This window comes from Epinephelus lanceolatus, chromosome 17 (assembly GCF_041903045.1).
Source record: "Epinephelus lanceolatus isolate andai-2023 chromosome 17, ASM4190304v1, whole genome shotgun sequence".
Classification (NCBI taxonomy): domain Eukaryota; kingdom Metazoa; phylum Chordata; class Actinopteri; order Perciformes; family Serranidae; genus Epinephelus; species Epinephelus lanceolatus.
Window position 1 is genome coordinate 22103637 of NC_135750.1, and position 26919 is coordinate 22130555.

The following is a 26919-nucleotide window of genomic DNA, read 5'->3' on the forward strand; positions in this document are numbered from 1 at the left end:
AGTTGTTGGGGAGGGTTTCGGGGGGGCGGCTAAAGGAGTTAGGTTACATCATGAGACAAAATATAACAAAAATAAAAACAAATCAATATGAGAAATTAGACAGAACAAAACAAAAACCAGAAGATGATTCTGCAACCTTTTGTTTTGTAATAACATTTATAATGATATTAAGAAGCTCTACATATTTGTTGGCAAACTCTTCTCCACACATGCAACAGTTTGCACAAGTTTAATACTGCAGGCATCAAGAGGAGCAGGGCTGAACAGCCTCCTGCTCAAAGGGGGTGGGATTATGCAAATCGTCCTAACCCTGAGGCAATGCATGCTGGGGGACTGATAAGCACTGGGCACTGCCAGCACCAGATTGGTTTGCTGTATGAACAGAATAGATGCACCACACAAGCCTCCTCACTTTTACAAGCGCTTAGACCGTGTAACTGTACGTATACCATGCGTGTGTGATCATGTACTTAAGAGAGATGTATGACTGTCGTTTTCAGTGCTGCTAGTCAGTGCAGTCTCTATTTTTATGGAGTTTCTATGTTACGGTACCTCACAGCAAACAACTGTGACGCCAGACCACCCGGTCTCGAAGCCATGACATCCGCACTGAATTATGTGCCACTCTAACTCTACCTTTTCTTTGTTCACTTCTACATGTGCATGTGTGGATGGATGACGGTATCCTGGCAGAGAAATTGCTATACCGAACCAACAACAACTTTCACCTCAACCCAAACCATATCCAGCCCAGTCCAGGTAACCCAGCCAAGCTCAACTCAAAATAGCTTTGCCAAGTCAAGCAGTCCAGCTCTCTTCTCATCCCTCTGTTTCTCTCTTTTTGTTTCTCTGCCTCTCTTCTGCCATTCTTAGCCAGGCTGGACCCCACTGTCCTCCCTGCCTCCACAAAGTAAAGATGGTAGATGGTGGCTAGGCTGTCAGAGGCCTCACGGATGGATGGGGAATTCACACTGGGTAATTTGGGTTGGAGGGATGCCTCACTCTGAATGCAACACCTTTGAAATCTCTGGACCCCTTGGAACAATGTTGCAGATACAATGGTTCTGTTGCTGTTGTTGTCACTTCTACATTGTTGCTCATGATGTTGGTTTCTCTGTGTTATTGTAGGTCACACACCCTTGGAAGGGGAGGAAATGTCCTATTTTACAAACATTGTTGTCCATAATATATAGATAGAGGTTTTATATATATTCTTTATACTCTCTCTCTTTCTTTCTTTCCCTCCCTTGCTCGCTTTCCTCCAGTCCTCTCTCTTCCTTCCTTCTTTTCTTTCTTTCTATCTTCTGCTTGGCAGCAGCGGCAAGAAATGTGAGCGAATGATGCTACATGCAGCCCACGCAGCCACACTTGATGGTCTTTTCCACTTCCTCGCTGAAGGAGGTTCCATCGCTGCATTCAAAGGTGTATTTCCGGCGTTTCATTCGCTGGCTGGCACAGCAGGCCCCCGTGTCACAAGCTCCACTGCACTCCACCCAAGAGACCATGCGTGTCGTCTGGCAGATAGCATAGCCTCGCTGTACCTGGTAGAAGTCTCGCACAGGTTCCCCTCGGCATTCAGACTCTGGAAAACAGGACAGACATCCACAGACATTGTTATAATTAATTAATCAGGGTATATGCAGGTATCTTGAAGTTAAAGAGGTCTTAAAAGGCAGTAAATTTATGACTCTTTTTATGTATTTCCAAACAGTCATAGTACAGTATATGACAAAAAAATGGTCAAAGTATAGTATGTCACATAAAAATAATCATAGTATGTCACAAAAAATAATCATAGTATAGTATGTCACAAAAAAAGTCATAGTATAGTATGTCACAAAAAATAATCATAGTATGTCACAAAAAAATAATCATAGTATAGTATGTCACAAAAAATAGCCAAACAAATCATAGTGCAGAACACTATTAAAAAAGTCAAATTTTAATGTCATAAAAAGTAATTATAAAAAAGTCGTACAAGCTACAAATACCTCAGAAATTGCCATTCAAGACTTTTTAAATTGATTGATCAACTCTCAATGCGCTTTAAGACCCTGCAGACACCCTTTTAATCATATCTCATTTATTCTTTTCCCTTCAGAATTACACTGAGCAAACCAACCTGTGTCACAGAGTTCCCCAGTGTAGCCACTTTCACAGTGACAGTAGGCATCTCCTGTGTCTGAGATCTGGCAGCGACCATGTTTGCAGGACAGGCGGCGGCAGGGGTTGAAAAGCTCCCCCTGTTGGTTACACAGGGCACCACGGTAACCCTCTGCACACTCGCAGCGGTATGACTGAGTGTCCAGTGGGATGCACTTTCCATGGACGCACCTGGTAAGACACATTAACCTTGATCAGATTTCCTGCTCAGCAAATAAATGAATGGAGTAGATGCTTCAACAGCAGCTGAAAAATGTTCCTAAGTACACTAACTCAAGTACTGCACTTGAGTACTTTTTTGGGGTACTTGCAATAAGAGTTTTGCTGTGAAATATTAATTCTATCTCACTTGCTAACATACTTGCTGCCCTGGCAGGGGTTGGTAGCAGGTTGGTCACAGTGCGGCCCGCTCCAGCCTGGCTGGCAGTGGCACACTGGTCCCTGGACCCCATCAGGCTGGCAGATGCCATGTAAACAGTAGATCTTCTTGCAGGGCTCGCAGCCCGGTACCACGCCAGGCTTCATCTGGGTCTTGGTGAAGTCCTGGAGCTCGTTGTTGATGTACAGGTTCTGGATACAGCCGTGGAAACTGGAACCATTCTGGAGCTGCCATAGACGGAAAGTACCTGAGTGTACATCCACTGGCATGCCTGGAGGGGGACAGAGAAAAGAGATGATGGTAAAAGATGTGAAAATGTGCAGACTGGAGCACAAACAGACAGCTAACACAGGGCTGGTATGAGTGTAATGGAGGAAGGTACTTTCAAACATGTGTGTCCGAGCAGTGCATTAACAAATTTGTCAATTCATAAACTGAACTCTTTTTAAAACAGTCTTATATTTTTTTAATTGCACAACGAGACACATCATCCTTGAAACACAGGACAGCGTAGGATATGAGAAAATGTCTCCTGTGGTGTTGTATGAATGAACACAAAACATCACAGCACTAAAACAAAATGGACAGATTCTGAGCCACTCCTGCGCAAACTGTTAACCCTGGCAACTAATGCAGGAAATCTTTCTTTTGATAAAGTTTGTTTGGGCTAAATTTTCGTATTTCATGAATGTCAAGAGTGGCTTAATCACACATTACAAATAAATACATTTTGTGAAATCACATCCATGCAAATACAAAACAAATCTGAAGTTAAGACTGTGTCTGGTAGTTCTTATGTTAGCCACTAGAGGTAGTACTTCACACACTGTAAGAAATATGCTGTAGGGACATTTGACGATTAGATTATAAAGTGGTGTACACTGATCTGTCATTTTTGAGAGTTGTGTTTTAACTGCCAAGGTGAAATGATTTTTTTATAACAAATATGTGCATATGCTGAATGCGGAGGTCTATGCGTATTTCTGTATTATAAATTAATATGTGGGTCCTAGCAAACACAGTCATGACTAAAGGTGGGGATGGTGTGGGTGGAGGATAAGGTTTGCGTGGAGGTAGGACGGGGTTGAAGGGTTGCATGGTTAAAGGGAGGGGTTGGTTGCGGTGGTGACAAAGCGAGGGGGGAAGGGTGGTGATTGACAGTAGTGTAGTAGTTAAGAGTGCCTGCAGAGGAGGGAGGTGTGTTCTGGAGAGGGCCCCTACCCCCCACGTATAGTGGAGCCTCCCCGTTGAGGGGCCGCACCGCCCCAAAGCTGTCCATTGTGGTAGGGAGACCCCCGTCAATGGACAGGTTCACCATCTGGTCAAAGGTCACCAGCTCCACTGTGTGGAACTGGCCATCGTTGATGGTCTCAGTGCTGGCGAAGGAAAACAGAGATTGGTCATTTAAGAATAATTAAGAAATACAAATAACAACTTTTCATCAGGAGTCAGCAGTGAACGTAATCCTCAGCAATTCGAAGGAAACCTACCTGTAGATGGCGTGTCCAGGCTGGCTGCCAGGGTCATAGCTGACCTTGACGTGACCTTGGTAGAGCTCCACTGCAATATGATCATTGTCACCATTGTACAGCAGGATGCCATTATCCTCAGCTGTTGACACCTACAGAGAGACGATTGCATCAGGTGTTTGAATTAGTCAGGTTTCAGAGAGGACGCGTCAGCACCCAAATATCATGTCGTAATGTTCACACATTAACAAACTCTGTGTTAGTGCTGTCACGATACAGAAATATCTAACTTTGATATAATACTGTGAAAAAAACATTGATATTCAACACCATTGTGAGAGTAATAAAACAACAGCTGGTATCAGTGTATCAATACTGTGGAAAATGATTATTAAAACAATTTCAAACATTAGGAATTGATATGAATCACTATTTCTGACACACTAATCTGTGGATACCTGTAAGGTGATGTTAGCTTGTGGCCAGTTCTTAAGGTCAGAGAGCAGCAGGTAGGAGTCTCTGTCAATGAAGTTGACGCTGACCAGCTTCTCGCAGCGTGGGCCCCCGAACTCTGGAGGGCACTGGCAGAGGGCCCGTCCGCCTCGCTCCACACATGGGGCGTTGTTCTGGCAGTCGGCCAGCTCACACAGGGACAGTGGAGACTGGGGAACCTCACACAACTGACCACTGTGGAGAGAAATAAAGTGAGGATGATGATGTTAGTAAAGCTACACAAATTAAGTCTGTGAATTTGCTGAATTAGTGCTCATTTCTCACCTGTATCCTTCAGGACAGACACAGGAGTATCCGTTCAGCTCATCCACACACTGAGCTCCATTTTGACAACGGTGCTCCTCACAGTCATTGTAGTCTACACTGCAGTCGTCACCAACATAACCAGGAGAGCACACACACCTGCAACACACAAACACAATACTGAAACCAAAACATGAAGCTACGAGATAATATCATCCACCAGATAAACTAGATAACATGTTGCAACAAATTTTATCGTTTAACAGTAATCTGCTGACAGAGGATTGCCCCTATATAAATAAACAATTATTAAATAAATATTTATATTTATATATGTCTTAATAGATAGTAACAGTAAGATTATGAACTTCCAAAAAAAGTCTCATATGTATATGGTCCAGTATGTACACTACTAGAATATAATAAAAGTATTGTATCAATATCTAATGAATGAATGAAATGCAGCTAGTATGCTGCCCATATCCTAGAGACCAGTAATGGATAAATGGAAATAAAATGAATAAGAAATATAGAAATATAATGTTGTTAAAGACTACATTATTGTAAATCCAACTGATGCCTTAAATAAGAGGGAAGTCTTTTATTATAATAATTCCATGGAAAGATGTATTTAATATTATCTATAACACTACTCACAATGTATCTAAACATACAATACAGCTACAGATATTATATACATTTTTACCCACTAAAAAGATGCTGTCTATTTGGGGCCTAGAACAGTCTTGTTTGTGTGGGTTTTGCAGTGATGAAGAGGAATCAATCTTGTTTTGGGATAAGGTCCAAAGGTGGATAATGTTTTACAATAATAAATATAGAAATCCACTTACAAACAGTAATTTTAGGGGACTTGAGTATCAGCAAATCAGAGATCAGTAACACTGTGATATTGTTTGGCAATGCTTTTATAATAAAATGGAAAATAACCACACAGCGTATTATTTTAGAATCTAAAGCTTATCTTAAAACACACTGGATGATAGAAAGATTAACATTTAAAAAAGTACAAACACTGAAATTCCTGAAGGGATGGCAACAACTAAACATTTGGGAAGGATGGGAATAGATAGGAAAAAAAATGGGTTGTGGGACAGGCTGATTGGGCCCATGCAGTGCCCGTTTTGACTGTACGTATGTACATGTACCGTGCTGTTTGTTGCTATATGTTGTGTATGTTATTTGTCTTAATAGAAGAAATAAAAAAAACAAAGCTTCCTCCTGGTCTGTCTATTATTAAAATGTAGTGTAATCTCTTTTTTTGCTGTATCTGATGTTACTGGCAGCAAACACTTACTTGGGTCCAGTGGAGGTGATGAGGCAGGTAGACTGATGTTGGCAGGGGCTCCGTCCAGGGGCACACACATCCTCCATTTCTTCACACATCTCCCCTGTACAGAATTTAAAAAAAAAAAAAAAAGTATGAACAACCCAGAGCAAACCCTGCAAAAAAACTGCTAAACAAAAAAGTAATACAGTTATCCATTATTACAGTCAGACAAGAAAAAAGTCTGAAAAGTGCATTGCAACTGTAGTGAGAGGAAACTAGATAGCTTTGCTTATTTAAATAATCAGAGGAGTTTTAAAACAACACTGCAAATATATTTTATGCATCTGTAAAGAAGCAGAATAGTGCATGTCTTATTAACTACCTGTGTGGAGGTAAAGGTGTTTTAGCTTTAAGATATTCAATTTATTTGCTTATGTCAAGTGTTTTATGGCCTATTTTAAGAAATCTTTAAATACTGGCAGATTGTTTTGTTTCATACCAAACTTCTCTGGATTATAACACAGCAGGATTCTTGGCAATGCAGCTACTTCCTGAGTCAAAGTACCACATGCACTAACCTGTGTAGTAGGGGGGACAAAAACAAGTGTAGTTGTTGACTCCATCGATGCAGGTTGCTCCGTTCTCACAGTCGTTGTCTTCGCAGTCGTCAATGTTGGTTTGGCAAGTGGGGCCCTCAAAGCCCAGTGGACATGTGCAGCTGTGAAAATGAATACACTCATCATGTCATGTCCTTTCTGTGATAAATAAGACTTAATTTCTTTGTTGCACAAAGCTTGTCTTCCTCACCTGTAATCTCCCTCCTCATCTTCATTCGCTTGACAAGTTCCGCCGTTAAGACACGGGTTACACACACAGGCATCCAGAGCTTTCTCACAGTTCTTGCCCTGAGACAGAGAACAGACGTGATATTAATTTATTACAATAATTTATGCATGCCTTAAGACATGTAACACATCGAGGATGTTCACAAATAGGTGGCAGCATTGTGGAGCTCTCACCTTGAATCCTGGAGGACAGCTGCACCTGTAGATCTCCACTGCGTCGCTGTGACAGATGCCTTGGTTCAGACAGGGACTGGACAGACAGGGGTTACACTTGGCCAGCACTGTGGAGTCCACATCACCTGAGGAAATACCAGACAGATAAGAATGACTTGCATGTAGATACTAGTGGGGATGAGAATCATCTAAGGCCTCACGATACAATGTTGTCACAATACTTAAGTCACAATAAAATATGACTGTGATTTTGAGCATTTTGTGATATGCTGAGTATTACAGTAACATATATTACAATTTATTACCATTCTTCCACTGCAAATTACTTGTATGTCTCCAAAGAAAAACTTTTGTCAACATCTGTTTAATCTAATGAGATAAAGTTGTCAGTCTGTTTATGTCCCTTCAATCATTTTTACTGCAGCAAAATGTGTCTAGTGAACTGAAATGCAATTGATTTTTTTTCCAAGTAGGCTATCAACTCTTTATTTTGTATTTGCAATATTATTGATTTATATAATAAAAAAATCGATACTTGGCATTCATTTATTGCTATGAAAAAGGTTGTTTTTTTCCCCACCCCTTGATACTAGTACTGCTTATTTTATTTTTGTGTACAACACAAGTACTCACCTGTGCACTCAAACTTCTTTGCAGGTGTGGTGAGCAGCAGTTTGCCCTCCATGCCCTGTGGGCCAGCACAGCGGGCGATGCCAGGCTCTTTGTAGCTGGTCTTCACCCAGTCTGACAGCCAGCGCAGGCGACAGTCACAGTGCAACGGGTTGGCACCAATCGCCCTGATAGAGCAGTGACAATAAACTTATCAATAGTCTGACTTTTACTTTCCAATCTCCCGAGTTGTCTGTCACTGTAATACACTCTATCACCAGCAGGTGTCTCTACAACCTTACGTAAAACAAACCAACTCAACTTGGTGCACTAACCAACTAAAACAGCTTCTCTAAGAGTAAAAGAGATTTAAAGTTTAATGCTCAATGCCACTTTGTGCCATACATCATCTGGAGGAGGGCTCCTCAATTATAGGCAAAGGTGTGAACAGAAGGCACTCTTAACCACTTCTGTCATGGTGGTCGTGCATCAATGCTGCTCTGTCCTCCCCGCTGGATGCACAAACACTCCTGAATCAATGCTGTTCCATTACGGTGGAACACAGGCTCATCTTTCAGGCCGGGCCAATAGCTGACACCTGACATCTGCTAACATGAAAGCCACTTGACTGTGACTGTGGATCAATGGCCGGCCTCCATCCCTCCCTTCACCCCATTTTTTATGCAGCCTTGACTCCTGTGACGCCCTCCAAAACATGTTTTTGTTAGTCGTCTCCATCCTCCCTTCCTCCTCTCCAATCTCACACTGATAGGTCTATTGATCAGCGACTGTCAGGGGATGATGTGAATATCTAGGCTGGGTGGCACAGAGCGCACTGCAAAGATACTTCTGTGGAGTTTTACATGTGTCCACAAGTCCGTGCACGACCACACAACAGCTACACACCACACACACAAAATTACAGACATAAATAAACAAACCAAAACAAACAGTAAAGTCCACAGACCATGGAGAATCTGTGTGTGTCAGTGAACGGGTGGGTGTGTGTGTCAGAGATGTCACAGGGAGATGAGACAGCACAGGGGTCTGTGTGTTGCTCTAACCACAGGACTGCAACTGATTAAGGGAGGGCTTGGCTCTTGCGGAGCCCACCAAAGAGGACTACAGACAGGCCACTGTGAGCCATGCTCTCCGGCTGTCTGACCAGACCCCCTTGGTGTCTGAGAGTGTGTGTGTGTGTGTGTGTGCATGTGAGTAGACTTCACAAACTCAATGGTAAGTGCAGACAGTATCACATAGGCTGCCACTGGGGCTTACAGTTGTGTGTGTGTGTGTGTGTGTGTGTGTGTTACTACTTACAAGTGGGAAAGTGAAGCCACATCGTTGAAGATGCCATCAGGAAGCTCCGAGATTTCGTTGCCATGGAGAGACCTGAGGGACGATGGAGGAAAAAGACGGAAAAAAAACGAGAAAATGTATGACCATGAACATGTGTCATCATGGGACAGCTTTTATGGGCAGATTTTCTGTCAGACTGTTAGAGCTGCAATGATTAGATGATTCACTGGCAGAAAACTACTTAGATAATCAATCATGTGACTCACATTTAAAGGAACAGTTCACCCCCAAAATCAAAAATGTGTATTTTTCCTCTTACGTTTCGTGCTATTTATCAGTCTAGACTGTGTTGGTGTGAGTTGCCAAGTGTTGGAGATATCAGCTGTAGTGATGTCTGCCTTCTCTCTAACATAATGGAACTAGATGGTATTAGGCTTGTGGTGCTCAAATTGCCAAAAAATGCATTTGAAAAACTCAACAACAATGTCTTTTCCCCGAAGTCATGACGCCCTTACTCAACATAATCCACAGACCTTGTTGTCAGCAGTTTCATGTAGGAACTATTTTTTTTCTACCAAACTACACCTGCAGTCAGTATCGCCGCACAGAAGGAAGAGTGCATCTACTGCTAGCTCACCTAGCACAACTTAGCTAGCTAACATTACAGCTCAGCCGAGGAAGACGCCCATTAATGTTTACATCTTGTCCTGTCTGGAGTCTCTCGCACATGAATATTAGCACTCTTCCTCCTGTGCAGTAATACAGTTGGCGGGTGTAATTTGGTAGAAAGAAAATAGTTCCTAGATGAAACTTTGAGTGCCATCTACTTCCATTACATTGAAGAGAAGGCAGACATCTCTACAGCTGATATCTCCAACATTCTGCAACTCACACCAAAACAATCTAGACTGATAAATAGATTGTAAAAGTAAAAGTATGTATTTTAGATTTTTGGGGTGAACTGTCCCTTTAAAACGATTACAGCTTGTCAAGTTTCTGACATTTTATATACAAAATGATTAACCAAGAAAATAATTGGCATATTAATCAATAATAAAAATAAATATTAGTTGCGGTCCTGCATGCTATACTTTGTTTTCCAGCAACTAAAACCAGAGATTAGTGGGAAAATGTTGAGGAACATTTCAGTGCTGTGTTGGGTGGTTGTATTGGGTTTGTATTTCGGGTTGAGCTTTGTGCAGCTGGCAGAGATGTGAGGCTCTGTAAGTCTGTAAAAGACTGGTGTCAAGTTTCTGTGTGCGTCTGGCTGGCAGGGCCGACAAGGGCACAGAGGGAGGGGGGTAACAGAGCTGCACCACATGCAGGACAGTGAAAAACATTAGTGTAACTGTGCATGTGCAGATTAACAGGTATATTTATGTGCTTGCATGTTTGAGCATGTGCACGTATATTAATGTTTGTATGCACTGTTTTGTCGCTGCTCTCTGACTACTATCTAGGGTGACAAGCCAGCATGGCTTAATGGTGAGATGACTGATGGCTGCTGTAATCCGCAGGGTCATTACCACCTCCACCCCTCAGCTGACCGCATGCTAATGTTACCACAGCTCAGTCCGCAGCACCAGAACATGACACATCTGCTCTGTGCCTGCATGATGAGAGCTGATACATAAACAGACTTTGAAACCTTACTTCCCTCTCTGTTTGATCTGTGAATTACCACTAAGCCCTGGATGAGTCAGGGGAAAGGATACAGAGAGCGAAGCTGCTCAATGTAAGGATGCAGAGCTGCAAGTGAGTACGAAAGAGAAAATATACAATGTAACCGTCTGAGACAACAAGTTAATTGGCCTGTGTGCCATGGAGAATGCTTATTAGTGTGGCGTGAGTAGTCGAGTTGTGGTAGTCAGAGTTAGGATGCTGAGGGCACGGAGCCAGCAGCAGTGTGCCAGCTAGGCAGAGATCTCATGGGAGAAAGGAGCCAGGGAGTCTCAAGGAAGAAACCCGATCTGCTCTCCTGCTAACATTCTCCCTGTCTGTCTCTGTGTCTTTTTTACTTTTCTTTTCTACAGCTGTGTATCATTACATCACTCCATCTTACCTGTCAACTTATCTCTCGCCTGGCACAGTCATCACAGTGCAATTGCATCTGATGTTTCTGGACAGGCAAAATAATGGTTGATGACAAAAAAGAAGTTCTTTAAAGCGCGCACGGGCAGTCCGCCTCGACATGTTCAGAATGTTCACACAGGCTTGTTCACCTGCAACCAGTTAATAATGTTTTTGTGATTCTCTGAGTCCTCTGAGCTACATCCAACCGCGACTAAACTGCATCCAACCGCAGTATGAGAATATGTCGGTTTTGATTTCATTTGTTGCAGGCTTTTACTTTCTTTCTCTTCTTTTCCTTTATCACTCTTTTATATCGCATTCTTTTCTCACAGCTTCCCACCCAAACCCTGGCGAGCCACACCCTAGCGCTGTCTCAGCTCACTCACCTCACACCTAATACCCAGCAGACCAATTAGCAGCTTATTAATCTGCAGCTTAAACCACAACCATTATAGACACACACACACACACACACACACACACACACACACACACACACACATATGTACACTAACACCAAACCACACCACATCCATGCCAGGCTCAGACCCCTGGTCTGTTTGAAGCCCCGAGCGTTAATGATTCTTCTCCTCTTTACTGCTCTGTAAAGCCAAAGGTGCAGCTTTATAAAGGCTTTGGCACCTCAGTGTGTGCGAGTGCGCATGAGCCGGCTTTGGCATCTCACTGCGGTTTCTATGAAGCTTCCAACTTTGAACTTTGGCCCCGGTTGAAACTATTAATGGCGCTCATTGTCGCTTCAGTTTTGTTGCACCCACACAGCCTCGCTTAGTTAAAAAAAAAACACGCCATGGCACCAATTGACATTTAATCGGAGGCGTATGATTGATCACACCAGCCGTATAGACATCAAAGTTTTCTGCTTCATTTGGACTCCCGTCTAAGACAATAAGGTAGTCCAGACAGTCTGTGTGTAAATGTGTGTGTGTGTGTCTGAACTTGTATATAGTTCTGAGCCTGTGCGGTGTGTGTGTGTGTGTGTGTGTGTGTGTGTGTGTGTGGGGCGGGTGGTGTTAGAAAGAGGGCCTCACATGGAGTCTAGCGCGCTTTCAATATTTTAAAAGTGAAGGTGGCGTGAGTGAGTAAGAGCAGAAATAACGGACGGAGCTTCATTAGGGATCAAAGCGACGCGCCCGGGCTAGCAAGGCGGCATCAGCTAATGATGACCGAGCTTCACTCTCATTCCACGCTAAAAGGGCTCTTACGCTTTGTGCCTCGTAATGATCGGGGCCTTAGTTGAATCCCGCCGTAAAAAGAGGCTTTGTTGAAGCTTTGTTGTCAGTAGTAAAAAGTGTGCCTGCTATGAGCACACATGGAAGGGCCGATAAGTCTACTCCCACACACATACTAACGGGCACCAAGCCAGTAGATGACAAACATATAAGCTATGCATAGCGGCGCACACACACACACACACACACACACACACACAGATGCATATATAATCTCATAAGGAGCGCTGCTGGGCCTGGTCTCTGTTTCTCCCTCACAGAACTAAACTGTACATTTGAGTTAAAGTGTGAGGCATCCAGCTGCTGTATCTTTGGATGCAGGTCTAAAGATTGGTTTTGGTTTCGTCATTTATCTGTCCAACGTATTTACATTCTACATCTCAGTTATTTAGCAGACCGATTCAGCCACGGGGAGCCCATGGTCACTGAGAGTACACAATCAAAGACTTCATAACTTCATAAAAGCCCAGAGGCACAGTCAAAACCATTACGGTTAGCGGGGCAAACATTCGCTGGTAATCAGTGTCAGAGTGATTTTGTACAGTAGGATTGTGGGGGTGCGCGTTTGGCCCTGACGGTGAGGCGGTGATGAGCTCGGGGCGTTTAGAGGTGAACACGCAGACTGGGAAGATGTCTGAAGATGAGGTGTGGGCAGGAGTAGGAGAACACTGCTGCTGTGCCCATGGCTGCCAGTTAAACTGAGAAAATAGGTCAGAGGTTGTGTGAGTGTGTGTGTCTGTGTGTGTGTGTATTCATAAGCTGTCATAACTGTTTAGACTGTGTTTCAGTCCTCTGGAGTCAATCAAAGATTCTCAGCATCTGCTGCACCGCCTCTGTAGTCAGTGCAAGCTGCAAAAATATCCTCCTTAATAACTCATTTAGTCTGAAAGTGAGTCTCATCTTGTTTTAGAGCGCTTCTCACAAAATAACCTCAACTGTCTGAAACGATGATGCCGTTCTGAGCATTGTCTTAAAAACCATGTGACAACAAAGTACCTGCTCAAACATACAAGATACATTATGTATTAAAATAGGATTTTAGCCTAATCTGCCGTTAAACTTTTTTCTTTGGACAATTTTGCACACACTAAGATGAACACACACGTGTCTGCATGCACTTAAAATACAAAACTAAACTCACAGCAGTCGCAGAGAGTGCAGTCCACTGAAGGCCATTTTGGGGATACAGCGCAGGGAGTTGTAGCTCAGGATTCTGCAATGTAGGAATAATTACATATGCATGCATATAAAATTCATCTGTTTCCATCCTACTTTCAGCACCAGAATGAAACACTAGCTCCTGGCTGAGGCCGGTCAGGACTTACAGAGTGGTGAGTTGGCTCATGTTAGCGAAGGATGAGTTGGTCAGAGAGTTGATTTTGTTGTTGCTCAGGTCTCTGAAAGGAAAAATTATAAAGGTATAAGTTCACCGTATTGATTTGCAGAGTGAGACAGAAGAGGCAGACAAACACTTACACCAGCTGTAGGTACTTGAAGGTAGACAGCTCCTTTGGCACGACGCTGAACTGGTTTCCATCCAGGTACCTGAGCACAGGACACAAACAGTTCAGTTCAGAGTTCATAGAGCCAGTAGACAAAATAATCCACTCAGACCAAAATACAATATGTTTTCTGATAATACAATATTTTAATAATAAATCTGAGCTCGCTGCTGAGGAAGACTGTGTGAAATGACTGAAAGCTCCTACAAAGCGCGGACCCTTTTTAATGTATTTACCATCAAATATCAAATCCAACCACTGTGGTGTCCATTCATTCAAAAGAATATTCAATGTGAGCATGTTTTTGTTGTTGCACCATATTCACAGTATTTAAGCAATGTCATGTTTTTCTCTGAGAATATTAAATATTATAATGTGTTTTATATCAGTTTAAAATTTAAAACTGTGAAACTCACTACCTCTGGATATTAGCATGGCGAGCTCACTCTGTATTTTTAAACGTAAATTAAAGACCTATCTTTTTATAATGTGGAGTAACATTGCAGTCTTGATTTTTAAGTTTTAGCCATTGGTTTTTCACTTTTTTTTTAAATCTCTCTTGCTTATTTTTATTCTATTTTATTTATTTATTTATTTATTCTCTTTTTATTCTCTGGAGTTTTAATCATCTTTTTTGTTGGTTTGCTCTGTTTGCTTTTTTAATATTTTATTGTCTCGTGTCTGTGTCATTCCAATTTTGCCATGTGAAGCACTTTGGGCTGCCTGTTCGTATGAAAGGTGCTGTATGAATAAAGCTGCAACTGCTTCACAGCAAAAGCCTGACTAAGACCTGAAGCTTTCACTGTGAAGGTGCTGCATGAAGTATTTAATTATGTGATCAAACATCTTTTTATTAAGCAGTTTTGTTCATATGCATATCACAATGAACTAGTTGTTGCTCAGTTAAACATTTATAACACCAAAAGCATATTATACAGGCATCTAATTCAGTTCAATCACTATGTAAAAGTCACTAAGTTCCCATTATATCTTGATTCACTCACATTCTCTGTCAGTCAATTTCAAACTGTGCAGTACTTAATGAGGGGCTGCCGAATCTTATTAAGGGAGTATAGAGTTATAGCAACAAAGGGTGCCATATCTTATATTATATATTAGGTTTTACCTCGTGCTAAGAGTTGATTTAATTCCACATTTCAACATTTTATTCTGCTCTTTGTCAGCAGATTAGTGCGACTCTGTGAGAGCTCGAGGCAGGTATTTGCAGGACATCACAATTTTTAACACAGAGCACTTTTTCCCATGCTGCTGCAGCCAGTTTAATCTCATGTTACACCCAACAGCAGATTGTTTTGTCTTTCAATTAGTCCTTTCCCTCAGATGTTTTGACTCAATGCTGTGTCTCATGCCATTGAAGTCAGGCCCAGTAAACCTCCTGTATAAGCATTCCTAGTGCAGACACACACTGGGTTATATATTCCTTCCACTGGGCGAAGGCGGCACATTTATTACATTCTGTGACACTTTTGTGATTTTCCGTTTAGCAGCAACTCCTGCATGTGACCCAACACACTGCATTTTAAGGTACAAACGCTTGTGTGTGCATTCATGCATGTGTATGTGTTAACATCCTGATGTAGGTACAAGCCGCCCTGGTTGACATCATGCCTGCAGGGATGCAACCACCCTGCTGACTGCCAACACAAAGTGCTACCAGAGGGCTGTCACCTTGATAAATAGCTGATTTAGGGTCCTGGTCCCTCTGAGCGGAGCTGCAGGGGCTTTCTCCTGCTATTGTTGTTGACTGTGCTCAAGACGGGAAGGGTAGGAGGGGTGAGGGGGGGTGCTGCTGGTTAGTTAGGGGGCCCTTGGGTTCAGAGGTAATGATAGGTAATGACGGTGCAGAGGACACTTGGGATAATGATGGAGTAGCAAACTCTCCAGATGACTAGATGAAAGCCTTGAAGAGGGGGGCACACCTGGTCACACCTGCTGGGACAATGACAGGCCTAAAGGCTTTCACAGCATGTGCGTGCATCTGTGTGTTTGTGTGTGTGTGTGTGTGTGTGTGTGTGTGTGTGTGTGTGTGTGTGTGTGTGTGTGTGTGTGTGTGTGAGTTCGTCTGAACCACTTGAAGAAGTATTGGAAAGTTCCAGACCTATTCCATTCCCTCCCCTTTCCATTGAAAACTGCTCATTAAATTGTCCTCTTGCTCCCCTATGCTCCTGTGGACAGGCTTTTGGCCCTCGCACAAATATGCACACAAACACACACACACTCTGATCCTTGGCTCCGAGTGTGAGAGTGACATCAGTGCTAGCCTTGAGGGCTGCAGGGAACACAAGAGAAGAATGTCTGAGAGAATAACTGCAGGGTTTATTGACTCCTTTCCCCTTCTCCAAATGATGGGATCTGTTTTCTTTGCCTCCACTATGCTCACTAACTCTTATCTCCTTCTTACCTCCTAAGCTCCGCTCTTTTTTTTTATATCGTCTCCTTTGGCTTTATTTCCAGGTCTGCCTCCATCACAGCCAGACAAAGGAACAATAACGCCTGGAGCTCAACCTGATAAGATAGACATGCAATTGGCATAATTAATGCCAAGGAACTCACAGTTCAGTCACGTTTCTGGGGATGCCTTTGGGCAGTGTGTGGAGGTGCTTGTTACTGCAGCGCACCACAGTCTCCAGGCAAGTACATTCACTGGGACACTGGGGTCTGGGCACACAGCTCGACAGCTCCTCTTGGCCTGGGGTAAAATAAAACAGAGGAGATAGAGGCAAGTCAGACACCAGAGAGGAAGAGAAAGGAGGAATGACCAGGAGGAGAGGGAAGACATGGAGGACAGCCAAAAGCAGAGCATAAAAAGTAAAAGACAAAGCGAACCTAAAGGCAAGACAGTGCCAAAACAGCACAGTCCTTCAAGCTGATGGTAAGGCATTGAGACAATGGGAAAAAAAAAAAAAAGGAAGTGACAAATGTGAAGTGTAAAATAGGACAGAGAGAGAGGAGCCTCGCTAATGTAATATCGACCAGCGAGAGCAAAGAATGGAAGCTGCCCGAGGCCCGAAGACAAGTCTAACATTCATTCAGGTGCAAATAGGCTGACTGGTCAATAAGGCAAACAGCTCAATAGCTCCACTCAGCCCGGCATCGACCAGCAGCTTAGGAACTGCTGAGCAGCAATCTATTCAGTAAACAAAAGAGTGGCACAATAGCGGTCATTATTTAAGATGATCTCAGACACTTTAAGCAGCTCTTGTTCATAACGTATTGTGGAGCAGAGTGCAATGCGAAAATCTTCATCAGTCAGACCCAGACAGGTTAGTTTCACACATAGTGGAGGTCAGCCGCTATATTGAAGATGCTTATCTCCTTTCAAAGAGACAGATTACTTCATTTAAAGTGGAGAAGCTGCAACAAAAGTTCAGATACGGTCTAAATAAGGACACACAGAAAGAGACACAAATCATGATAGCCGGTTAGACACATACCCTCCTCACAGCGGAAGTCAGGCAGAGCCACATCCTGCAGAGGGATCTCCTTGAGGAAGGCAGGGCGCTGGCAACGAGGGTTACCCGTCACGATCTTCCTACTCCTCAGCCAGTCGCCGAGCCAGGCCAGCCGGCAGTCACAGTTGAAGGAGTTAGCCAGCAGGTTACTGGGAGAAAATGAGCATAAGAGAGGTTATAAGAGCGTTGAATCTTTTAAAAAGACGATTGAAGGCAGGCTCATGTGTACACCAGGGCCTCACAGGGTGGAGAGAGTCTGCAGAGTGTCGAAGGCTCCGGGAGTGATTGTGGTCAGCTGGTTGTCGTAGAGCGACAGCAGACGGACGTTGTGCAGCCCTGTGAAACTGTCGTTGTGGACGCAGCTGATCTTGTTGTTCCTCAACATCCTAAGGAAGAAATAAATGAATCACCTTAAAAAAAATGTAGAGATATCAACACAAATTTAAAGTGTGCGTATGTTTGCAGGGTGTCTACAGGTATCAGACAGTTAAATTTGATGCTTTTAAGACAATGTCAAGATAATTTTAAACCAAATTTAAGACCGACTTTTGGACAAATCATCTGTTTCTTATTAAGGCATTGCAGTTAAATTAAAAGGTAAGTATATATGTGATCCTGTGGGAATATAGTTATTAGAGTGATGAAGGTTTTGTACATTTTGCCGACAGGTAAGTGCAGGTTTCAGGTAAAAAGACAGCAGCAGTCGATTTCTAACATCCGAAATTTGGACTTTAATGCACAAAAGTCTGACTCATTTTGATAAGAAGAAATTAAAAGATGAACAAATTAAATTAGATATAATATTTCTGGCAATTAAGACATCAAAAATTCAAATTTAAGACTTTTAAAGACCTGCAGACACCCTGGTTTGTGCTTCACTCACAGCATTCGCAGCCCCTCAAGGCCACGGAACATCCCACTTCGCACCGAGTCGATCTGATTGGCCGTGAGGTGAAGCTCATTGACAGACGATGCGCCTTCAAATGTCCCATCTTCGATCTCTGTGATCTTGTTGTTGCTAAGGTTACTGTGGGGAAAAACACTTTTATTTAGGGAATGACTGTTAAATGGTGAAGATAAAAAGTGAAATAAAAGTTTGACTCACATTTTCTTCAGCTGGGAAAGGCTCTTAAAAACTCCCGTTGCCTCCAGAGCGGTGATCTCATTGTTGTTAAGGCGGCTATGGAGAAAAATTGAAAGACAATTTTAAGTATTCTCTGCTAACTCCATCTCTTCTTCTTTTTAGCAGTGTGCAATTTCCCTGCTTGCTTACAGTTCAGTGGTGGATGCAGGGATGTGCTCAGGGATCTTGGTGAGCTTCAGGTTGGAGCAGTCCACCACGTTAGACTCACAGCGGCATTTGGGTGGACATACTGGATCACTGTTACAGGCATTGTTCAGACGGGTGTCCTCTGTACCTGAGTGGGATAAAATGCATACACGCAAAATCACGTCAGCCTCCTTTCTATACCAGCACACTTTCCCATGATGCTCTGAATCATGCATAGGCTCCCACGGCTGTGTGTCAGTATTTTGTCTTGTTGTGATGTAAAAGGCGGCTTCCCTGTCAAATCTGTAACCTTAGGCACGCTCAAGAACATCCTGCAGCTCACCTACCATTCATAGGACAGAAGTGAATGGGTGAGCGTGAGGGGATGGAGGGGTGGTGGTGAGTTATTTTAAAGAGGTGATAGAATGGGAGCAGTGGGGTGAAAAGAACAGTAGCGGGGGAGATTGAGATAAGGATGCCAAAGAGGATTTGGACTGCCAGCTTTAGTGAAGCAGAGCACCCAAGAGAGAGCACAGGAAGCGTGCACAGACAGGTGGAGTCGAAGGGGAGGAGAGGGAGGTAACAAAAAAAAAAAGAAAAAAAGGAGGGCACAAGGGACATAAATGCATGCAGGAAAGAAAGGGAAGAGAAGGAAGCAGACAGACGAGAGAGAAATGAAAGGTGAGTGGCGGAGGTGCAGGGAGACGTCTGTCCTCATAGAGGAAGAGCAAAAATGAGGCAGTGAGGGGAGTGAGGGACGTTTTTTCCTGCACCTCCTCTGTCTATGAATAGACGTTACGTGCCAAAAAGCGTGCTGCCAGTTACATCATGGCTGCTCAATAATGGAGCAGCACTGGGAGCCACTTAGAACAGTGTGTGTGTGTGTGTGTGTGTGTGTGTGTGTGTGTGTGTATATGTGTCTCTGTGTCTGTGTATATGTGCGTGTAGAGCTTATGTGTGTGCATATGTTCCATTTAGAGGGAACAGCCCAGCGTTTTCTGTTAGGATATCGTTTTGTGTCCCGTTCCCTTCTCTCACATCGGTGCACCTCTTCGCCTGAAGTATGGAGGTGACGTCAGTGGGTCGGCGTGGAGCACCCAGACCACAATCATGAGAAGGAAAACCTCAAACAACCAGGACAAAATCTTAGAGCTGAGTATCAAAAATCTGTCCAAATAAATAGAGCCGTATTTGAAACCATAACCTAACCCCAAACCCTCATCGTTGACTTTATTAGACTACAGTTGGACGGCAAAAGAGTGAGTTGCATACACAGAATCGACTTCCTAAGGCTTTTTCTGACGGTGTGTCACTTCTCAGTGTGGCTCAGTGGAGGGCGCAGATAGACGCAGTAATGCAGGTCATTAAGGAACTTTCCCTCTCTTGGCCAGACAACAGGAAAAGGCAATTCCTGCTACAGAGGAAGCAATGAAAGTACAGCTCGGCGCTTTGATCTTAAGGATGTAGAGGAGCCGGGGGAGATTGGTGAGCCTGAGTCATCGTCATCATCGCGAATGCGTGGTGGCGACACTTTTACTGTCAGCAGATTTAAACGAAACTGGAGAAAACGCAGGAGAAGAGGGATGAGGTTTTTCCCTCGCTGAGGCGCAAAGTGACTCATCGCTGGAGTTGTAGAAGTTCTCATAATTCCCCGCAGCTTGGTTCCTCATTATCAATGTATTATGGGATTCCCGTGCTGTCTGTGATTGTGTGTGTTGAGTGCGTGCGTGCGTGTGTTATCGTGGAGGCTTTTATTGTTATCATTCAGGGAGGGTGAAATTCTCATTAATCACATTTGGCTTTGATCTTCCTTCTGCTTACATAGTACTCCCATTTGTTCTCTAAGCCAGTGCAGGGCTTTATCTCAGCTTAGCACACAAAGACACATTAATTTACACACACGCACACACACAGCCGTAGACACTGAATCACACAAGCATCCACACCACAAACACACGCACACATGGACAGAGTTCGACACACATCACTGCTCCTCCTAGTTATTTTCTTGGAAGTGCTCTTGTTAAGAGGTCCGGAAACATCCGCTGATAGGAATCTGGGTCCTCTGGTGGGCTTTATTTTCTTTAGCTTTTACTGATAGAAAGGACACACTTTCCTTCCCCTCTGTCCTTCTCCCCCTCCCTCCTTTTCTGCCCCTCTTGGTGAGTGACTGTCTGTGCTCATGCCAAAGCAAAGAGCCACTTCCTTTTGACTCTATCTGCTGAGACTGTTAGGAAAACAGAGCTGAGGAGAAACAGACACTTTCACACGTCTATCCCATTAAAATGCACACATAGGTCCAGTCACTCACAGGTCCAATTAGCTGCTGTCATATGTATACATACCTGAAGTGCCACTACCACCAGTAAGCAAATCTCAACTAATTTTACCCTTAAATGCTTAAAAAAAATCAGCGCAGATAATTTCCTCTGTTCGTCCCACCATCATCCACATTAAAGGATGATTCTAGTTCATTTACAACTCAGGTGTTTTGTAGTTTTGCCCATTCAATCCAAGTGAAATGGGAGTTTGAGTGTCTTTAGCATCTGTACTGTGACGTATTTCCCAGTGAACCAGAACATTTGAGCAGCATACAGTTACAAGGGATTTAAACCCAATTTTTCACCATTGATTGGACCGCTAAAAATTGGGCGGGTTTAGAGTTTAGTGGAGTTACAGCAGACTGTTGGATTGGAGCCACCCAGCAGCTCGGCACACACCTACCTCACTGATAGATCAGGAGGAGAGCGAGGGAGAGATGAATGAGTTAGATGATGGGGCGACTGTGGCTCAGAGGACAGTGGGTAGTCCACTAATTGGAAGAATGGGTGTTTTGATTCCCGGCTCCTCCAGACCACATGCTGAAGTATCCTTGGGCAAGATATTGAACCCTAAATCGGTGTGTGAGTGTGTGTGAATGTTTAAGCTGAGTAGCAGCTTGTATGGTAGCTTCGGCCGCCAGCAAGTGAATGTTACGTGTTGTGTTAAAGCGCTTTGAGGAGTCTGAAGACTAGAAAGGCACTATACAAGACCAGGTCCACATACCACAAATTAATGAATGAATTAGACCTCAGACCACCACTGCAGCTTCTGCAGTGATGCAGGTGCTGCGCCAGACCATCGTGGTGAAGAGGGAGCTGAGCCTGAAGGCGAAGCTTTTGATTTACTGGTTCATCTACATCCCAACCCTCACCTATGGACGTGAGCTCTGGGTAGTGACCAAAAGAATGAGACTGTGGATACAGGCGGCTGAAATGAGTTTCCTCCGTGGGGTGGCTGGAGCCTTAGAGATAAGGTAAGGAGCTCCGACATCCGGAAGGAGCTCGGAGTAGAGCTGCTGCTCCTTCGCATTGAAAGGGGGAAGTTGAGATGATTCGGGCCTCCTGGGCGCCTCCAGTTACAGGTGTTTTGGGCACGTCCCACTGGTAGGAGGCCCCAAGGTAGACCCAGAACACACTGGAGGGATTACAAATCTCATATGGCCTGGGAATGCCTTGGGGTCCCCCAGGAGGAGCTGGAAAGTGTTGCTGGGGAGAGGGATGTCTGGGGTTCTTTGCTTGGCCTGCTGCCCCCGCGACAGTCCGGATAAGTGGATGAAAATGGATGGATGGATGGACCACTACACTATTTTGGAAATTAAAACTTAGGTTTGATCATTGAAAAGTGGGCGTGTCATAACAGTGAGGCTCCAACATTGTTACACCAATTGAATAGCATTATCCATCAGGGAGAGATGGACAAAGCCCATCATATGCTCCATGTAAGTTGTTGAGGCAGTCCAATGTAAAATGCCTTGAGCATAATACGGAGCTGTCACAGAAACCACTTTCCTCAAGTGAATAAATTTCAGCCCGCAGCCCGTAACCACAGCAATGTGGGGAAACAAAGACACACTGGTGTAGCATGCTGTTGTTAGCTAGCTGGCTAGCTCTGTGTGGCTAAAAATTGCCTGACTGATTGATGGGTTGATGTCAAGATATTATTTGTTGAAATTGGTTCATACTAGCACACGTCATACTGTTTTACAGGACGAGAATATGATTGGATTTTGACATAAGAATATAAAATAATTGATGTTTTTGCATATTATCAATTAGGTGCATAAAATGTCCAGCAATGTGATCTTAAAGGGTTAAAAAAGCATTTAATCTGGACTTTAAGGAGGTAAAACTAAATGTGAGCACAAATGTTAATAATAATCCCTCATTGCGCAGGAAAATTGTTTGCACATAAAGATCGAATTTAAACTAGGTGGTTGGTTTGTAAACTGTGAATAAAAATTAAACAAGAGGCAGTTTGGGGAATAATTTTGTTTTTTTCCACATAAGTTTGGCTAACCTGTGACCTTTCTTTCCCCGTCTGACATATTTTTAGTAACATCGCCATGTTCCGTGCTCTCAGCGATTAACTTGCTGTATAAAATGCTGTTATTACCAAGAGGAATGATGGCAAAACTACAAAAATTAGACCCAAGTTGTAATAAACCGAAAAGATCCTTTAACCTGTGGGGGAGAGGTACTTAAATGAACAGTAAGTAATGGAAAAAATGATGCCACTACATGGCTGCGGGTGGATAATTAAAGAAAAGAGGGAGACAATGATAGGTGTGAACGTTTACAAGCACTCACCTGGGATGAAGTACTGCTCTTTGGCTGTGATGGGGAAAAGAAAGAGGGATTGATGTCAGTGAGAGCAGTCTGGCCTGCATAGCTGTGGTGTCGCTATGCTTCAGAACAGTCATATATAGAGTTTATATATGACAACACGTGAATAAAAAAGGTATATGACATTTAAACAGAGAAGCCGAGGACTGTCTCTGTGCATGACAATGTGAACTAGTAACGATGTTAAAAGGTGGTAAATATTTGGCTGTTGCTAAGGAAGAGTGACATGAGGAAAAGAGGGAGACAGTGAGAAAGAAAGAGAGAAGGAAAAAGACAAAAAAAGGGAAAAAAGAAAGAAGAAAAACACATGGACTCCCTTCTTCAGCAGGTCTAGCCAAACAAATGAGGCTATAAAGAAGTGTGAAACCTCAGCAGTGCAGAGTGCCAGACAGCGTAGCACAGTGCATAAACACAATAGTGGGCAGAGAGTGGAGGGAGTGGGGATGGTGAGGCCCAGCTAGTGCAGTGCAGAGGAGTGAGGGGATGTGAAGGAAACCTGAGCCTGGCAGGCAGGGAGAGCGATGAGTGGGCAAGGGGAGATGGAGGCTGAGATTGGCAGAGGGCAGAGGAATGGTGGGCACGTACAGAAACTCTAGCCCTTATACCAGCCTGGACTGGTGATCTCAGCCCACTGCGGTTTGAATGTGAAACCAGACTCACAATGTGGTATTATGGAGGGGAAATGGAGAAACAGCGAATGATCCCTCTCTCCTTGGCCCCAAGTTCATCTGGGGAGATATTGATTGAGTAGCACCGGCACAGCAAATGATAGGCCGAATAAAACCTTTTGCCAGGAATGATCGCTCGTTAAATGTGGTATGAGGTAGAGGGAACAATGCAGAGATAATAGCCACTCCCAGCGGAGAGAAAGAGAGACGGTAAGAGCAGAGCAGTGAGAGACAAGTGGAATAAAAACAACAAAGCCTGTCTGAGAGATAGAGAGAGCCCCAGAGAGATTTGGAGACAGCGACACAGAGCCAGCGGCCTACCGGAGCAGCGGAATTTCTTGCTCTTGATTTGTCCAATACGTTTGTTTGCGAGTCGGCGAGGGCTGGCGCAGCGGGCACCGCTGGTCTCGATGGGGTTGGAGCGCAGGTAGTCTGCCAGCCACTTCAGGTTACAGTCACAAATAAAGGGGTTCTGGGCCAGGTGACTGGAGAACAGAGTGGGAGGGTTGGAAAACAGGAGAAGGTAAGAGAGGCAGACAGAAGAAGAAAGGGAAGAAAGAATGAGAGGGGGAAACATTAAAACTGATGGGATAAAGGCAAAGAAGGAAACATTAAAGGCTATATATTTAGACATCAGCGGGACAGATTTACTGCAGACGTCCACCTGCAACCACTGAAACATGAGAAAATGCCTTTAAATCATTGTTTGCTAACATTAAGTTATATCAAAATTATATAATCTTATCAAGTTAAAAAAAAAGAGATTGACATTTTAATGAATGCACTTCTTTGCTTTGTTGCCAAGAGTTAAATGAAAAGGTCAATACTACTAATAAATTAAATATGAGGCAACTGAAGGGACTGTAACCAGGGATTCACGCTCAGCACATGGGGGAAGTTTCAGCTGGTTGCAATCTGCAGTCCTCATCATCAGATGCCACTAAATCCTACACACTGCTCCTTTAAGAGTTTGGTCACTTATGATGCATCACATAATATAATAAAATGATAAGTAATAACATCAGTTTGATTACTTTATGTGATTTCTGCAGGCATTTGATATACTGTGCTGCACTGAGTTAACTTAATGATCATTCTGGAGTCAGCAGTTTGTGCTGCTGGTGATTTATATTGTGTTATACAGAGAGATGTTTCCAATATTTGGTCTATAAATTGAGTTGACAATAGATTAGAAACATCTCTCAGTATGATGCAACACAATTCAGTACAAAGCGGCATCCAAAATGACCATGAAATTGAATCAACATCTCAAAAACATCACTTCAGTTTAAAGAGTGTGTGGTGCAATCCACATTATGCACCAGGGGAAGGCCCTGCATGTATTTTTACCTCTTCTTCAGAATGCAGGCAAAACAAGAAGCTTGTTTTAGACTGAGACCCTTCAACCCAATGCCCTCCATGCATATGTGTGTGTGTGTGTGTGTGTGTGTGTGTGTGTGTGTGGTGAGCTATCCATCATCTTCAACAGGTGTCCTGAATGCCTCATATTTGCATATATGGATGACAATGTCACGCCGTGTGTTTCAGACATGGCAGACGCCACGGTGTGGGGTCCGTATCGATAACAGCATGTGGTTGCCTTGTTTATCGGAACAGGAAAAAAAAGGGAGACATTCATTTAGACCGAATTGGTGCTGTCTGGGTAACGGTGGTGGAAAGAGTGGGTGTGGTGTGTTCTGCTTTTGATCTCGCATCTGGCCGCAGAAGCTGTGTGTGTCCGCGTGTTTGTGGAGATGATAGATTTACTCCCCTCTCCACCTCATGATTCCATTCCTGTGTTATTACACAGACCTGCGAGTAAACAACTCCTGTGTTGGCTCATGTTTTATGGTGACGACTCAGTATGTGTCAGAGCGTATGCGGCAGCGTGTTTATGTGTGTGCGTTTGACTCACAGGGTCTGTATAGCTCGTAGCGAAGTGAAGGTGCCCTTGGCGAGGGTTTGGATCTTGTTGTCGTAGAGCGATAGCAGCGAGAGATTCTGCAGGTCCTGGAAGGCGTTGGCACGAACGCAGTGAATCTTATTGGCATTCAGCAACCTGAGGAGAAGGGGGAAGAAAAGGGAAACAAAGAAGTAGAGAAGGAGGAAAAGAGGGAGGGAAGCAGCCTGTCAGAGTTTCTTTATGTATTCATTCATTATGCATTCCATCTAGAAAACTATGCACAGGTACAAAGTTTATTTGAAGGTTATGACTCTTTTACTGAGTGGGAGTAAAGGATGCCTGGTATTCAGTGTACGTCTGCAGTGTATCAGCAGAGTGCGTGTGTGTTCTGCTTACAGCAGTTGCAGGGCGTAGAGGCCGTCAAACACTCCCTTGGGCAGGTCAGTGATCTTATTTCCATACAGCACGCTGGGAAATCACAACACACACTTGCTTAAGACACGGGAAATGACAACAGGGTGGATATTTATGCATATACGCACGCACAAACTCAGCTCGGGGCCACTTACAGGGAGTTGAGGGAGCGCAGGCCCTGGAAGGCATCAGGAGCTATCTCTGAGATCTGGTTGTTGCTCAGGTCTCTGCGTTGAGGAAGGACAGAGAATTAGTCACGGAAATTAAAGTTTTGGGGCAAAGTCCTTTTCCTGTGGGAGGTTTGACCCCACTGGCACTTGGGTGTCACTCTCACAGGAAGGTGGGGTGGATGTAAGGGGCCCTCCTCATCGCTGGCAAGCGAGGAGGAAGCAAATGTAGTGTGAGCTGGATGAAGACGAGTTCCAGCTCTCTCTTCCACATTTGATGGTGCGTCCCTTCAAGGGATTTGTTGAAATGGAGTGGGCTGGAGACTCGTAGCCAATCAAAACATTTACTTGTGTTATTTGTGGCCTATCAAGCGGCCCTGTGTTGTATCATGGTGAGTGTGTGTGAGTAAAAATGGGGTGCGGGGCTGAAATCCAAAGCGAAATACAGTAGACTGCCTCTGAACATAGCTGTTGTTAATAGGATCCACAGGCCTCTCCCCACAGGATAACCACTAAGCCTGTGTGTCTATGTGTTTATGTGTCTGTGTGTGTG

General features: G+C 43.8%; 1 protein-coding gene across 6 annotated transcripts in view; it reads right to left on the bottom strand.

Moving 5' to 3' along the window:
* Positions 1-1285: 1285 nt before the first annotated feature.
* slit1a (slit homolog 1a (Drosophila)) overlaps positions 1286-26919 on the bottom strand; it is a 103994-nt gene continuing 78360 nt past the window's right edge. Inside the window, exons 11-37 of one of the 6 annotated variants that reach the window (XM_033612965.2) lie at positions 26355-26426; positions 26182-26253; positions 25798-25941; positions 24204-24367; positions 23179-23202; positions 18554-18698; positions 18386-18460; positions 18164-18307; positions 17523-17666; positions 17263-17429; positions 16382-16517; positions 13782-13850; positions 13631-13702; positions 13447-13518; positions 9004-9075; positions 7708-7871; positions 7075-7199; positions 6863-6960; positions 6634-6773; positions 6083-6176; positions 4789-4926; positions 4470-4698; positions 4033-4163; positions 3764-3918; positions 2525-2813; positions 2123-2334; positions 1286-1582 (exon numbers count right to left, since the gene is read on the bottom strand). In XM_033612965.2, coding sequence (XP_033468856.1) covers positions 1344-1582; positions 2123-2334; positions 2525-2813; positions 3764-3918; positions 4033-4163; positions 4470-4698; positions 4789-4926; positions 6083-6176; positions 6634-6773; positions 6863-6960; positions 7075-7199; positions 7708-7871; positions 9004-9075; positions 13447-13518; positions 13631-13702; positions 13782-13850; positions 16382-16517; positions 17263-17429; positions 17523-17666; positions 18164-18307; positions 18386-18460; positions 18554-18698; positions 23179-23202; positions 24204-24367; positions 25798-25941; positions 26182-26253; positions 26355-26426 — 3586 coding nt within the window. In that variant the 3' untranslated portion in view covers positions 1286-1343. Of the gene's footprint in view, positions 1583-2122; positions 2335-2512; positions 2814-3724; positions 3919-4032; positions 4164-4469; positions 4699-4788; positions 4927-6082; positions 6177-6633; positions 6774-6862; positions 6961-7074; positions 7200-7707; positions 7872-9003; positions 9076-13446; positions 13519-13630; positions 13703-13781; positions 13851-16381; positions 16518-17262; positions 17430-17522; positions 17667-18163; positions 18308-18385; positions 18461-18553; positions 18699-23178; positions 23203-24203; positions 24368-25797; positions 25942-26181; positions 26254-26354; positions 26427-26919 lie in introns of all 6 variants that reach the window. The other 5 variants (XM_078176295.1, XM_033612963.2, XM_078176293.1 and 2 more) reach the window with 5 other exon arrangements.